Source organism: Hippoglossus hippoglossus, chromosome 12, assembly GCF_009819705.1.
Source record: "Hippoglossus hippoglossus isolate fHipHip1 chromosome 12, fHipHip1.pri, whole genome shotgun sequence".
In the NCBI taxonomy this organism is placed as follows: domain Eukaryota; kingdom Metazoa; phylum Chordata; class Actinopteri; order Pleuronectiformes; family Pleuronectidae; genus Hippoglossus; species Hippoglossus hippoglossus.
Window position 1 is genome coordinate 5,996,699 of NC_047162.1, and position 12,422 is coordinate 6,009,120.

Below are 12,422 nucleotides of genomic sequence, written 5' to 3' on the forward strand. Positions count from 1 at the left end.
TAACTAAGGAAAGCTTGAGTAGAAAATCTGATTTTATTTACCATTTTTGTTAAATAATCCACTACATTATTTGAAACTAGGTTGATTAAATAAAACAAATATAGTTTTCACTGAAAAATACAAAAACTATTATAAATGTTCCACTCCCACACAGTAGGCGGCGGTACTTCATTTTAACGCTGATTGGCTTCCTCCGTAAACCGGAAATGATAAAGACGAAGAATCTGACCTTCCGCGGTAGGTGACTCCTGCAAGCATGGCTGCCCGAGCACTGACCAAAGGTAAAACCAAACACTTCAGTATCACCTGCTTGTTTGTGAGTGTAGTTCACATCGTTACAGCTCTAGTTAGCAAACCCGTAGCTCTGAATTCATGCATTTGTCGGTTAGCGACTGACAGCTAACGTCAGTAATAGCCGAGTAGCTAGCAGAAATGCTAGCTGTCGGTTAACCTCAGATGTCTGTGTTTCTTGCTCAGGACTGTTGGGGCTGCGGCAGCTGCGAGCTGCTACCACCGGATACTCGTGTGGTGGACATCAATATGCTACTGCTACGGCCGCTAAACCTCTTCAACCTGTACACGACGATGTTTCAGGTGAGTCACCGGAGCAGGGATGGATGTGTGAGAACCATCTGTGGCCCTCAGATTTACATCAATGTCTCTTTCCTGCAGAAAAGGTCCTGAGCCTGCCTCTGGACAAACCCGACTTTTTCCGTGTGGCTGAGCTCTTCTCGGTGAAAGACCTGTTCGACGCCAGAGTTCATCTCGGACATAAGCAAGGCTGCAGGCACAGGTCCGTTTGACTTTACACACATAATAATACAAATTAATAACTGTGGCTGAGATGCTGGTTTCAGAAGGTGTGCGGGCTGTTTACTTTACCATGGAGTTACCTTCAGAGAAGCAGATGAAACTTAGTGATGTAAAGGCTGTTTTATTAATCTAACTATTTAATTTGATTAACAAATTATTGTTCTGGTGTCTAAGATGTAGGAATGGTGTCTTAACATTGCTTATTTAGTCCAACAACAGTGAAACATCTAAAGATAATCAGATGACTGTCATAGAAGAGTACAAACGGCAAGTCCTCACAATTGAGAAGTGGGAAAGTCTCGATCAGTTGTTTATTAATCAAAAATTGATATGATTGACTTACTAACTATTGTTTCAGCTCTAGTAAGTTTTGATAATTGATACTTATCTTGTTTTTGCTCTGTCATCCAGCACATTTATTAAAAATGAAACACATGACTCTGATATTCCTGTGCAAACTTTGAGCTTTAATTCAGGAGTGGATCTGTATTGATCAGCATCATATTTGAACCCTTTTACTGTACACAGTCATGACATTGTTTTGTTTTTTTCCCCGGTGCCTCAAAAGTGGCCGGTGCCTCGGACATTTCAAGTTGAAATTTAACATGCTGTTAAAACTGTTAAAAGTTTTAAGTATATGTAACTTAAATATAAATACTCCTAACAAGTTATCATAACCAAATCACATAATAAATGAAACCTAACCCAACACCAATGCACGTCCCGGTGTCAGAATCATTTTTGTTTGGAGTCAATAACTGAAATCTACAACCCATAAACACCAGGCAGTTGGTCTCTTCCCTGTTCTCTGCCAGGTTTGCACTGTACCAATTTTCTGTCTGTTAATTTTCGAATTTCTCTGTAATTCTCTCTTCTTTAATATCTAGACTTATGGAGCCCTACCTGTACGGCTGCCGCTTGGACCAAGATATAATCGATCTTGACCAGACTGTGGAGCACCTTCAGCAAGCCCTGAACTTCACTGCCCACGTTGCGTACCGTGGCGGCGTCATACTGTTCGTCAGCCGCCGCCGTCAGTTCGGCCACCTGGTGGAGAGCACCGCTCAGGATTGCGGGGAATACGCCCATACGCGGTACTGGCAGGGGGGGCTCCTCACCAACGCCCCCATCCAGTACGGCCCAGGCGTTCGCTTACCAGACCTCATCGTCTTCCTGTCCACCCTCAACAACGTGTTCCAGCAGCACGTGGGCATCAGAGACGCAGCGAAGATGAACATTCCCACAGTGGGTGTGGTGGACTCGAACTGTAACCCCTGCCTCATCACGTACCCCGTGCCTGGGAATGACGACACTCTGGTTGCCATGGAGCTGTACTGTCGCTTATTCAAGATGACCATCAGCCGTGCCAAAGACAAAAGGAGGCAGATGGAGCTGGTGCACAGCCTCACAGCTCCCTCCACGCCAAGCTCATGACATCATATCTTCTGATACAAGAGACATTAATAATTGTGTATTAATGAGTTAAGACTGGCTGCGGCTCCCATTCATCATCTATATTTAGAAAAGCTGTGATGTTGGTGTATGGGGCCAAGTTGAATTAGCCAGTGCTGTCTTTGTATGAAGACTGAAGTTGTGTAAAAGTTATAAAGTATGTTGTGCATCACTGTTGACGTCTAAAATCAGACAGCTCTTTGTGTTACTGCCATATTCACACTCACATGCTCTAGTCTAGAACATAACAACCCTTTACATTAGGGAAGCACCAATCTGAACTTGGTTTTTAGTATCATTTTGAGAATCAACCCAATACCAGTGTTTAATGAGATGGAGGGCTGTGCAATATAACCACAATCTCAACTATTTAAACAATAGAGCATAATATGAAACAAGGGGTTTTCTATTGTCACATATTGTACAGTGTCATTGGCTTTAGGACTCATTCTAGCAAGTGTGAAATATGTTTTTCGTTCTCTTCATGCTTATTAGCTCTCCAAGCAAAATGCACTGCTTACACATGATGTAGTAAGCACATATATAATTAAACACAGTCATTTCTATTATTCTTACTGAAATCCAGTCAGTATTAGACCGGGGCTTCCCTGGTTTACGTTATATCTTCATCTCTAATCACAATATTTCTGTCATGCTGCCACTGTCTTGTACCCTTGAGGCTTTGTTGGTGCAGGTTAAACCCAGTAAATATAAATCAACACATGGACTCATTTCAAACGTATGTGCGGCAACATGTCACAACAAAATGTCATAAAGCCTTTAAATGAATAAATGCATATTGTGTGTGTATATAAATTTGAAACTGTTCTTTATTGCAATGTAGTTATTTCTCCTCCTCTGGTGAATCCACATTCATGCCACGGTTGGATTCTTTTTTTTTAACCACAATCATTTTTATCTTTTCATTTATAATTTGCTGCTACTTTATTCATGTATTCCACTATCATCCAGATGCAAATAATGTATTTAATCAAAGATTATGATAATACTATTTTATTCCTGTGGGGGGATTAAAGGCTATATGGCCCTAAATTCAGTAAATAAAATGAGCCTTTCCATTACCTGCTGCAACAATAAAGTACACATTAATGCATCGATAACTGAAATCCAATAAGTGGTGCAAAGTAACTACTCCAAGTGTTTGCTCAGATACTGAGCTACAACCAACACGACCCTTCTGGACAAAATGAGAAGCTGCAGGTAGATTTAAGAAATAAATTAATACATTTTGGAAATACTTGGTATAAAAATAAATTTTGTTATAGATTTGATTTCATTTAAAAAAAATTAAGTGCTTTTGTATTTTTTACAGATTAAGAAAAAGTTAACAGCATATCATTTTTTTTTTAACTCAGTTTTTATTTTTAAGTGACAAAATGTAGCCCAGCAAAGGTTTTTACTATTATACTCTTCAGAAAGAGTTCAGAAAGAGTATGTTAATTTGCCATTGAGTATTTGATTTATTGGCCTCTGGGGTATTAGTTAAGATTTAATACATTTTGTCAAGTGATTGTTGGAAAAGTAAAGATACTTTTCTATTTGACTGGTTTTAAGAAGAAGTAAAGAGAATATAAAACATGTAATTTTCTCTTTAAACTTTAATTTGTGATATGTAATAACGTTTTACGTGGCTACATTGTTAGTGGGCTTAATAGGTCTCATAATAATCTACCTACAAGACAAAAGGAGACAAATATACAAATGTCATAACAAAACTGAAACTAACCAAGTGGCCTATTTATTTTTTTAGCAAAATAAAATATTTAAGTGTGTCCTGTTTATGCTCCTAATTCAAATCCTCCATGTATAACAGGAGGTAAATACAGTATATGTAAGGCAGGGTGTGCTGTTGACATGTGTTATTCCTCACATAGAGACAGGCACATGAGGCTCACACACACACGCGCGCGCGCACACCCACGCAGAGCAGATTTATGTCGGCAGAATAAAGAAGCAGCTCCCCGCATCCTCCCCTTTAAAGCAGCAGCGCAGTGATGAGTCGCTGGGAAACAGAGGTTTCGTGTCTGAGCCGCAGAAATGTCCTCTCAGATTTAAAGATATCATCATTAACGGATTTCCTCTCGATCGCAGCTCAAGGCGTTTCTCGTCCCTTTTCATTTCCTCCTGGCTGCGGCGGAGAGTTTCCTGCACCAGATGGATCCTGAATCACAAACTGCCCCGTTTCAAGGACGCGATCATGATCGGTGTTGTCTTTCCTGCGAATGATTCACGTTTGAGGAGGAAAGAAAGGGATGGATGAGGACACGGTGCTGTGGAGTTGAGATCCTGGCTCTGTGTGTGTGTGTTGGTGCAGGAAACATCATGGATTCATAATCATACGGGTCTTTTTGTGGTTATTTGTGTAACTGGTGTGGATCTGCTTTCTGCTGCTGATGATGATGATGATGAGGATGAGGATGAGGATGTGAGGATGTGATCTCTGCTCTCTGCCTCCACACACACACACACACACACGCGCGCGCTCATGATGCCCAGGGCTGTGAGGAGACTGGTCCACTTGGTGCTGTTCTGCCCTCTCTCCAAAGGCCTGCAGGTACTGTCTGTGTGGGAGCATCAGGATCATGTCACACGTTGTGGTTGTGTTGTTGTCAGGGTCCACTGCAGTGCATGTGTGTCCAACCATCTGTGTGCATGGGCAGTTCACTCCAGGTCGAAACCTTAGAAACTGTAACGTTTGCAAAATAGCAGAAGCGAAAGCAAAAGTAAAAGGAATCAATACATTACATGATATTTAATTTAAAGCAAATGAATCAACTAAAACAAGAACAGCTGGAAGTAAAAAACTCAAAATTGTTTGCCTCAAATGCAAATTTTATGTATTTAAATTACGTATATAATATTCATGTACCTTTATTACATAAATTGAGTCAAGGGTCTGATGTAATAAAGAGTTTTCTATCATGTTGAGCATTGTAGGTGAGTGTAAGGTTAAAAAAAAGAGTTGAGCTTTAGATTGTTCTGTAAGTTGTTCTGTACTTTATTACGTTAAACTGAAAACCCACGATGTACTTGTATTTTCATTTATTAAATACTATAATACTAAAACGTGAGCATGATCACTCCATACCACAATAAAAACTAGAATTAGGTCAAATCAGGGAATACAGTAGAATAAAAGTACGTACTAAGTTGGATTTTGAAAGCAGGACTTTGCCATGTAATATGTTCTTTGCTCCGATGCACTTGTACTTCTATTTAATATTATTTTTCCATCATATTGGTTGTATCCTGAGGTCAAGAGACCAGCTGTTCTCTCAGTCACTGCGCTGTTGCGTTGTAGTCCTGATTCTACAACCAGCTGTCACGTCCTCTTGGCTCACCGTTTTCTGTTTTCTCTTCTCCTGCCCCTGCTTCCCTCCGAAGAGTCGTCTCCCGGCCATTAAGGTGAAGTACCTTCTCCTGGCATGGCTGGGCATCCTGGTCGCCAGCTGGGTCATCTACATGCAGTACGCCTCTTACACGGAACTCTGCCGCGGGCATGTCTGCCATATGGTCATCGTAAGTACAGTCTCAACACTTTGACGCTCACGGCACAATGGTGACAAGACAGTGACCATATCAGAAAGGCCACGAATCCAGTAACCACATCACCGCAGATATCCCCTATATGCACCTTTCAATGGGCTGCAATCTTTCCTACAACTGGAGTCTTAAGCTGCTTTCGTCTGAAACACTGAACACTGGAGATCCTGCGGACATTCGCCGGAGTGGCTGTACGTGAGAACGCAAATGTCAGAGTGAGAGGCTCCGCATTTTCTGCAGGCTTTGTCCAGCCCACCCCCTGGTATAGTCAGAACGATGTCAGAACACAGCAGGAGATCGTCTATACAGGAAACATCATCAGAACACAAGTGGGCGTTTTGATGATGTTTCTAACACAGACAAAGAGTCAAGAGATGTGTGGTGATGAGGGCCGATGCCACCCCTCACGTGAACACTGCAGAGATTTCTGTATGGTTTTCGGTGTTGTCCAAACAGAGAATCTTGGTTGTGCACATGTGTGTTAAGAATTCCACCGCAGAAAGTCCACACCCAATTCTCCAGTGAAGTTTATGTCTGAAAACAGCTCCACCCTCCCCTTGGTGATTTAAAATCTTGGTTATATGATGTTCTTCATGATTCTTGTAATTGGTTTGATTAAGTCGATGTTGTGTTGCTTTGATTCATGGACTTTTTGGTTGGGTTGCATTTATTTGCTTAGTGTGAATGTCTCTCAAAAATCTCAAAAGAGATTGAAACTCTCAATGAGAATTTAAAAAAAAGGATTAAGTAAAAATAGCCCCATTGATTAAATGTTATGTTACTGAGCCAAATGTATCATTAGTAGCAGCTGAATATAGCCTCATATTAGCATCTGGTTTTAGTTGTGATGTTTGTAAACGTTGGTTGAGATCTTGCGTTTTTTTCTCATTTGGTTGTAAAAAATAACAAAACAACATCCATTAAAACCATTTCAAATTCCTTTCAAAACATTTATTCTAGCAATGATTTGAAAATGGGTAAATTTCCTCTCCTCAGTTTCCAGCCTTGACTTAGGAACTACCAGCAAGTGTTGGTTGGAAGATCTTAGATCAGGACGACTGGACAGGAAGTCTGTCTTCTGGGGCAGAAGGGACAGTGGGGGGTTGGGCGTGTTGACCTCTTCCTTCATGCGTGTCCTTCAGTTGTTGGGTAAAGATACGGCCTGTAGCTTCACTGCTCTCCAGCTGTGTCCAGCTGTTGTCAGAGTTTTCAGCTGCTGGGAACAGAACAGACACTGACATTTTATAAGACCCTGATGAACAGGAGTTTTTGTGCCTGCATGTGAAGTTCCACATTTGTGTGTTTTGTATTTTGTGGACATGTCATGAAAATGACTGCACTGGAGGAGGGAAGGTGCATTATGGGGCACGCTACTTCTTTGGTGTGGATTACCAGGATTGGATCAAGGCATTAATGTTCTGTGCAGTTATTGTGGCTTTACTTTGCAAAGCAGTGTGCCCATTGGATGAAAGCTTGCACAGGATACTTCACATTGAAAACCACAATACACTTATTGTGGTTTTCTACCTACATGACTAAGAACAGAGGTAACATGGGGAAGCATCGGTGAAACTTGATCTTGTGTCCATGGAAAGATCTTAAAAGAAGAGCTGGAAATACACTTTTCTGGTTTTTCTTGCCAATTCTCCTGTTGTTTGTTTTTAGATAAAGTGTTAGATTGTGCACTTCAGAGGTGCTGGTGGCCAGATGTCATCACTTTTTGCTGGATTCCCATGTTTCAGGCTGTGCTGAGCTAATGCACTTCACTGAAAGTTTAATAATGGATATTGTTTTCTTGCCCGGCCCTATCCAACCACCTTTTGCTCACTCCTCTCTTCTTCTCAGTCACCTGTATGAAGGCTGTCACACCACAGCTGACACAATGCTAACACACAGTGAGGGTGGGATTAAACAGAAATCTTGAAATACTTAATGTAAACATTGGATTAATTATATAACCATTCCTCATTGACATTGGTTTGCAGTGTGACCACTACAGGAGGGGCATCATATCGGGCTCGTCCTGCAAGGCTCTGTGTGACCAGAGAACTCTGACCATGCAGCACTGCATGTCCACGTCCTCCACACATCAGGTAAAATGAGCACACAAACACACACACACACACACACACACACACACACACACACACACACACACACACACACATGCAAACACTGTACATACACACCCACACAAAACGTTTTGACTAAAGAAGTAATTTGCACATTTTATTGTTCTTTGCTTTTCGCAGCGAACGCTTGTCATGTGCCAGCCAGAAAAACACAAGCTTCTTGTAGATCTAAAAAGAAAGTGTGGCACAGGATGTATTTATGCTTTTAGAACATAATTGTGCAACTTTAAGGTCTTAAAGTATTCAATATGGTATCACACACACACACACACACACACATATATATATTTTGGATATAATGTTATTATTTTTGAGTGTGTGCAATTTGTTGCCAATTCTAATAAATGAATTGAATTGTGGTTTCATGAGGAGGCTGAGGTGTATTTGCTCTGCCATTCTACTATTCTCAGTTAATTAATAAACATTTATTGGCTCATCGATTTAATATGTAAGTTGAGGCACAGATCTTTTTACTTTTTGGGATAATATTTCCTTTTTCTGCTTATATTTATTTATAATTTTCCATGAAGAATATTAAATCAACAATTCAATGGGGAAAAAAAGCTTAGATTGCATTAGCTTTTCATAGACAAACCATTGTCAGGTTTGCTGGAAAAAATTCATCCATCTGAAAATAATAATTGAGGCAGTTTTACATTTTATAAGAGAGAGGGGAAAACAAACCAATGTTCAGTCCCTGAGTGCTTATTCACATTGTATTCCATTCATGCCTGCATGGTCACATACAGTACAAGCATGTAGACATGTTTTCTCACATATATCTATGTGTGCAGGTGTACAGTGGACTGTGGAATGACAGGCCTGTTGTGATCAAGTGCGGTATCGAGGATCCTGTGAAGATCGATGGGGCTCCGGACTCTGTGCTGCGACAGGAGATGAGCTTGTTCGACAAACCCACTCGTGGAACCTCCATGGATGAATTTAAAGAGATGCTGCACAGTTACCTCAAGGTTTGTTTTGATTTCAGCAATTACAATCTCTCACCTTAATTACCGTTTAGTTGGTTTTCAGTTTTTTTCAAACGTTTTTGAAAAAGGTAAAATGAAAAACATTTGTGAACAAAAATATCACGAAATAGACATCAGCAACATAGGAAGTAGGAATAAAACATAGCATGAATATTAAGTAACATAAATGAACATTGATGAATAGTTCATCTTTCGTCCGAAAAAGAGAAGGAAGAAATCTTCTGTATCTCTCATAAATGATGACTTTGGACATCTTGTTTTAAAGTAAATATGAAAAAAAACCAAGACAAAAAAAAAAAATACATGAATAATACATATTTAACCAGACAGTGTCAACCCCCCTCTTGCAGGTGAACCTTGGTGATCAGTCGTCCCTGAGCACCTTGGTGGACAGGGTCATCACTCTCGCTGACATCAACCAGGATGGCAAAGTGACTCTAGCCGAGGCCAAATCAATCTGGGCTCTCCTCCAGATCAACGAGTTCCTCCTGATGGTGGCTCTGCAGGAGAAGGAGCACACCCCCAAGCTGCTCGGCTTCTGCGGAGACTTGTATGTGACGGAGCGCGTGGGCCACAGCTCCCTCTACAGGCTGGAGGTGCCTCATTACCTGCAGGCCCTGGTCCCTGAGGCCCTGAGTTTAGGCCTGAACCACTGGCTCGCGCCGACGTGGCCCCTGAGAGCTCGCATCACCATAGGCCTGCTGGAGTTTGTGGAGGAGGTGTTCCACGGCTCCTACGGCAGTTTCCTAATCTGTGACGCCAGTCCACTACATGTGGGCTACAACACAAAATACGACTGCAAGATGGTCAACCTGCACAGTGTGGCGTCTGAGGCGGTTGTGCGGGGGTTTCTGAAGGGCCGGCGGTGCGAGACCAACGCAGACTGCACTTACGGCCGGGATTGCACGGCCACCTGCGATCGGCTGGTGAAGCAGTGTAACACTGAGGTCGTGCAGCCCAATCTCGCAAAGGTGTGCGTGCTGCTGCAGGACTTCCTGCTGTTCGGGGCGCCATCAGACCTGCGCGGAGACCTGGAGAAGCAGCTGCGCACCTGTGTGACGCTGAGCGGCCTGGCGAGCCAGATGGAGGTGCATCACTCGCTGGTCCTCAACAACCTGAAGACGTTACTGTGGAAGAAAATCTCTAACACTCAGTACTCGTGAAAACAGGCTGAGATCATCCTGCCTGAACCTTGAATCATAACATGAACATGAGTACTTTTCTTTTCTCATGAAACTGTGCCAAACATTCTCGAGGGCGGTGGTTACTTATGTACAATTTAATATATTTTCTCCCTTCATTGACTTTGAACAACAGGAAGCTGTGCACTAATGAATACAGATTGGATGTGCACAGCACAGGCCTGGGCAACTGCCCGTTTGCCCTCTTTAACTGAGCTGCCCCCCTGGAGAACAGAAAAGTTTAATTATTATTTTAGGTGCATAGATATGAGTCGTCCCAATAGTTTCTAAAGTTTGATCATATTAAAGTGCGATATAATCCGGTCATAAAAGATTTTAAGAAATGATGTAGAGCCATTTTCTCTTTATTTTCAAAGTTTAAATATTGTGGTTTGCAATCGGATAGATGACTGTGTTAGGCTACAGTTTCCTGTAAATGACTTTAAACATAGATATGATTTTGTGTTTTGAGCTTATCTACGTAGTATGTTAACTTACACTAGCAAAGGGGGGTCGGGGTGTTTCCTTTTTTCATGTTAGAGCAGTGGGCCCTCGAAATGTCTGTGCACGTCCCTGGAATCCACAATATGACAAAGAAGAGGAAGCTGATCTATTCTCTTAAAACCTCATAAGACCCCCAGCATGTTTGTTTTTCTTTTTTTTCTCATGAGCATTCTTTTAAGCAGCACTTTCATCTGTTTAGAAATCTCAGGGCAATGCCTTTAATTTTATTTGGGGAAACTGACCGTCAAGAATTGGTTTTTAAAATATACTGGATAATTTGGGGTTTCGTAGATACTCCCTAGTAGATACAAAGTGTCAGATTGTGCCAGAGTGTGATGGTTTTTGTACTGTAACTGTGAATATAAGTGGAACATTGTTGATTCCTGTGTATAATTGAGTATGAAGCTGTGGCAGAGGTAAGATTCAGTGATGGATTGAACAATGCAAATATTGAAATGTCCCTGCTGGTGCTGATGTGACACTGATGGACATGTGGGAAATGGAATAGAGACAATTAAAAAGGTATGAACTTTGAATCCATGAATAAAGTTTAGTTGATTAAAATGTTCCACACATTGTGATTAAGATTGTATTTATCTAAACTGGGCAACTCGAGTAAGTGTAGAGGAAAATCATCAGTCAGTAAGATGCATTCAGTGCTCACAGAGAAGAAGCTTGTCACACTCTACAGAGACACAGGACAAGATGAGGCAGCTCAGGACGATACAGTGTCTGCAGAAACTGATCAGTCAAAGAATAGATGGCACAGCCTTCTTCTCTCCTGTTATTCAACAACCTCATGTTGTGTCCTTACGTCTTGCCACTGGTGAAATACGCAAAAGAGTTGAAGTTGGTGTCTCTCTGTCTGGAGCATCTGAGTTGAAAGTCCCTGAACGTAGACACCACAATGTACTGTTGGTTGGTCCTTTATCTATAACCTGACCTTGGTACTGCTTAGAAAGGAGTATCTGTGGAATTAGACAGGCACTATTCTCCTGTACAGATGTATTGTAATATACAATATACATAATATATAGTGGCATATACAGTAATGTGTGAGGATGGTCAAAAATTCCTCAACATTCAGGATTTAGGAAATAATCATATTTAATCAGAGCAAGTTTGTTTGTTGATTAATCCCCGTCTACTCTTAAAGTGTGATGATTTTATTCTATGTTTTTACGCCGTGCCATTTATTTATTCGTATAATGATATGGACATTCTGGTGTCAGTAAAGCTCACAGGATCGAAACAAATCTAAACTCCACCAGAGTCTCGGCTCTATTTATAACGAAGTCAATAAGGCCAGCGGCGGGAGTTACGAGGGGCAGTGAAGGCAGCATGAGCCGGGTTCAAAGCAGGTTCAAAGCCCCTCGTGGAGGCTGCTCTGCCTCCTGCTGCTTAGCAACACGGGAGGGAGGGGGGAGGGGGGGGGGGGGGGTAATAATACAGGGGACTTCACATCTGAACGACGCTGCTCTTTGTTACAAAATAAAAGTACCTCCCGGCCCCGGCAGGTAAAGTGTGTCATGAGTTGCAGAGCCGCTTCGGAACCATGTGTTCGCTAAATGAAGTTTGACAGGCTGACGTCAGGTGGAGCTCAGCAAATCGTGGCGGCGGCAGCTCGTGGAGGCACTTCCGGTGGCAACAGAAACTGCGGGTTAGCAGCTGTCAGTTGCCATGCTGGACTGGCTTGGGAACGTTTACTTACTTGTTATTGTTCCGGGTCATGGATGGTGGAGACGCTGCGTACACTTATGGTGTTATCCCTTCACATCTGTTTTATT

General features: G+C 41.9%; 2 protein-coding genes across 3 annotated transcripts; both read left to right on the forward strand.

Annotated features, from left to right (window-relative positions):
* The first annotated feature begins 82 nt into the window (after nt 1–82).
* On the forward strand, nt 83–3,083 carry mrps2 (mitochondrial ribosomal protein S2). The gene is made up of 4 exons (XM_034602013.1): nt 83–281; nt 478–594; nt 673–793; nt 1,701–3,083. The coding sequence occupies exons 1-4, from the start codon at nt 257–259 to the stop codon at nt 2,245–2,247; spliced, it is 810 nt and encodes a 269-aa protein (XP_034457904.1). The 5' UTR covers nt 83–256; the 3' UTR covers nt 2,248–3,083.
* Nucleotides 3,084–4,242: 1,159 nt separating this feature from the next.
* Nucleotides 4,243–11,213, forward strand: dipk1b (divergent protein kinase domain 1B). Of its 2 annotated transcripts, XR_004615607.1 has the most exons (6): nt 4,247–4,840; nt 5,671–5,805; nt 7,815–7,922; nt 8,756–8,932; nt 9,301–10,922; nt 10,965–11,213. XR_004615607.1 is itself a non-coding variant. In XM_034602012.1 (5 exons), exons 1-5 carry the CDS (start codon nt 4,772–4,774, stop codon nt 10,111–10,113), a joined length of 1,302 nt encoding a protein of 433 aa, XP_034457903.1. In that variant the 5' UTR covers nt 4,243–4,771; the 3' UTR covers nt 10,114–11,213. The 2 variants fall into 2 exon arrangements, 1 of the variants encoding a protein (XP_034457903.1); XM_034602012.1 differs by having other exon boundaries at nt 4,243–4,840; nt 9,301–11,213.
* The last annotated feature ends 1,209 nt before the right edge of the window (nt 11,214–12,422 follow it).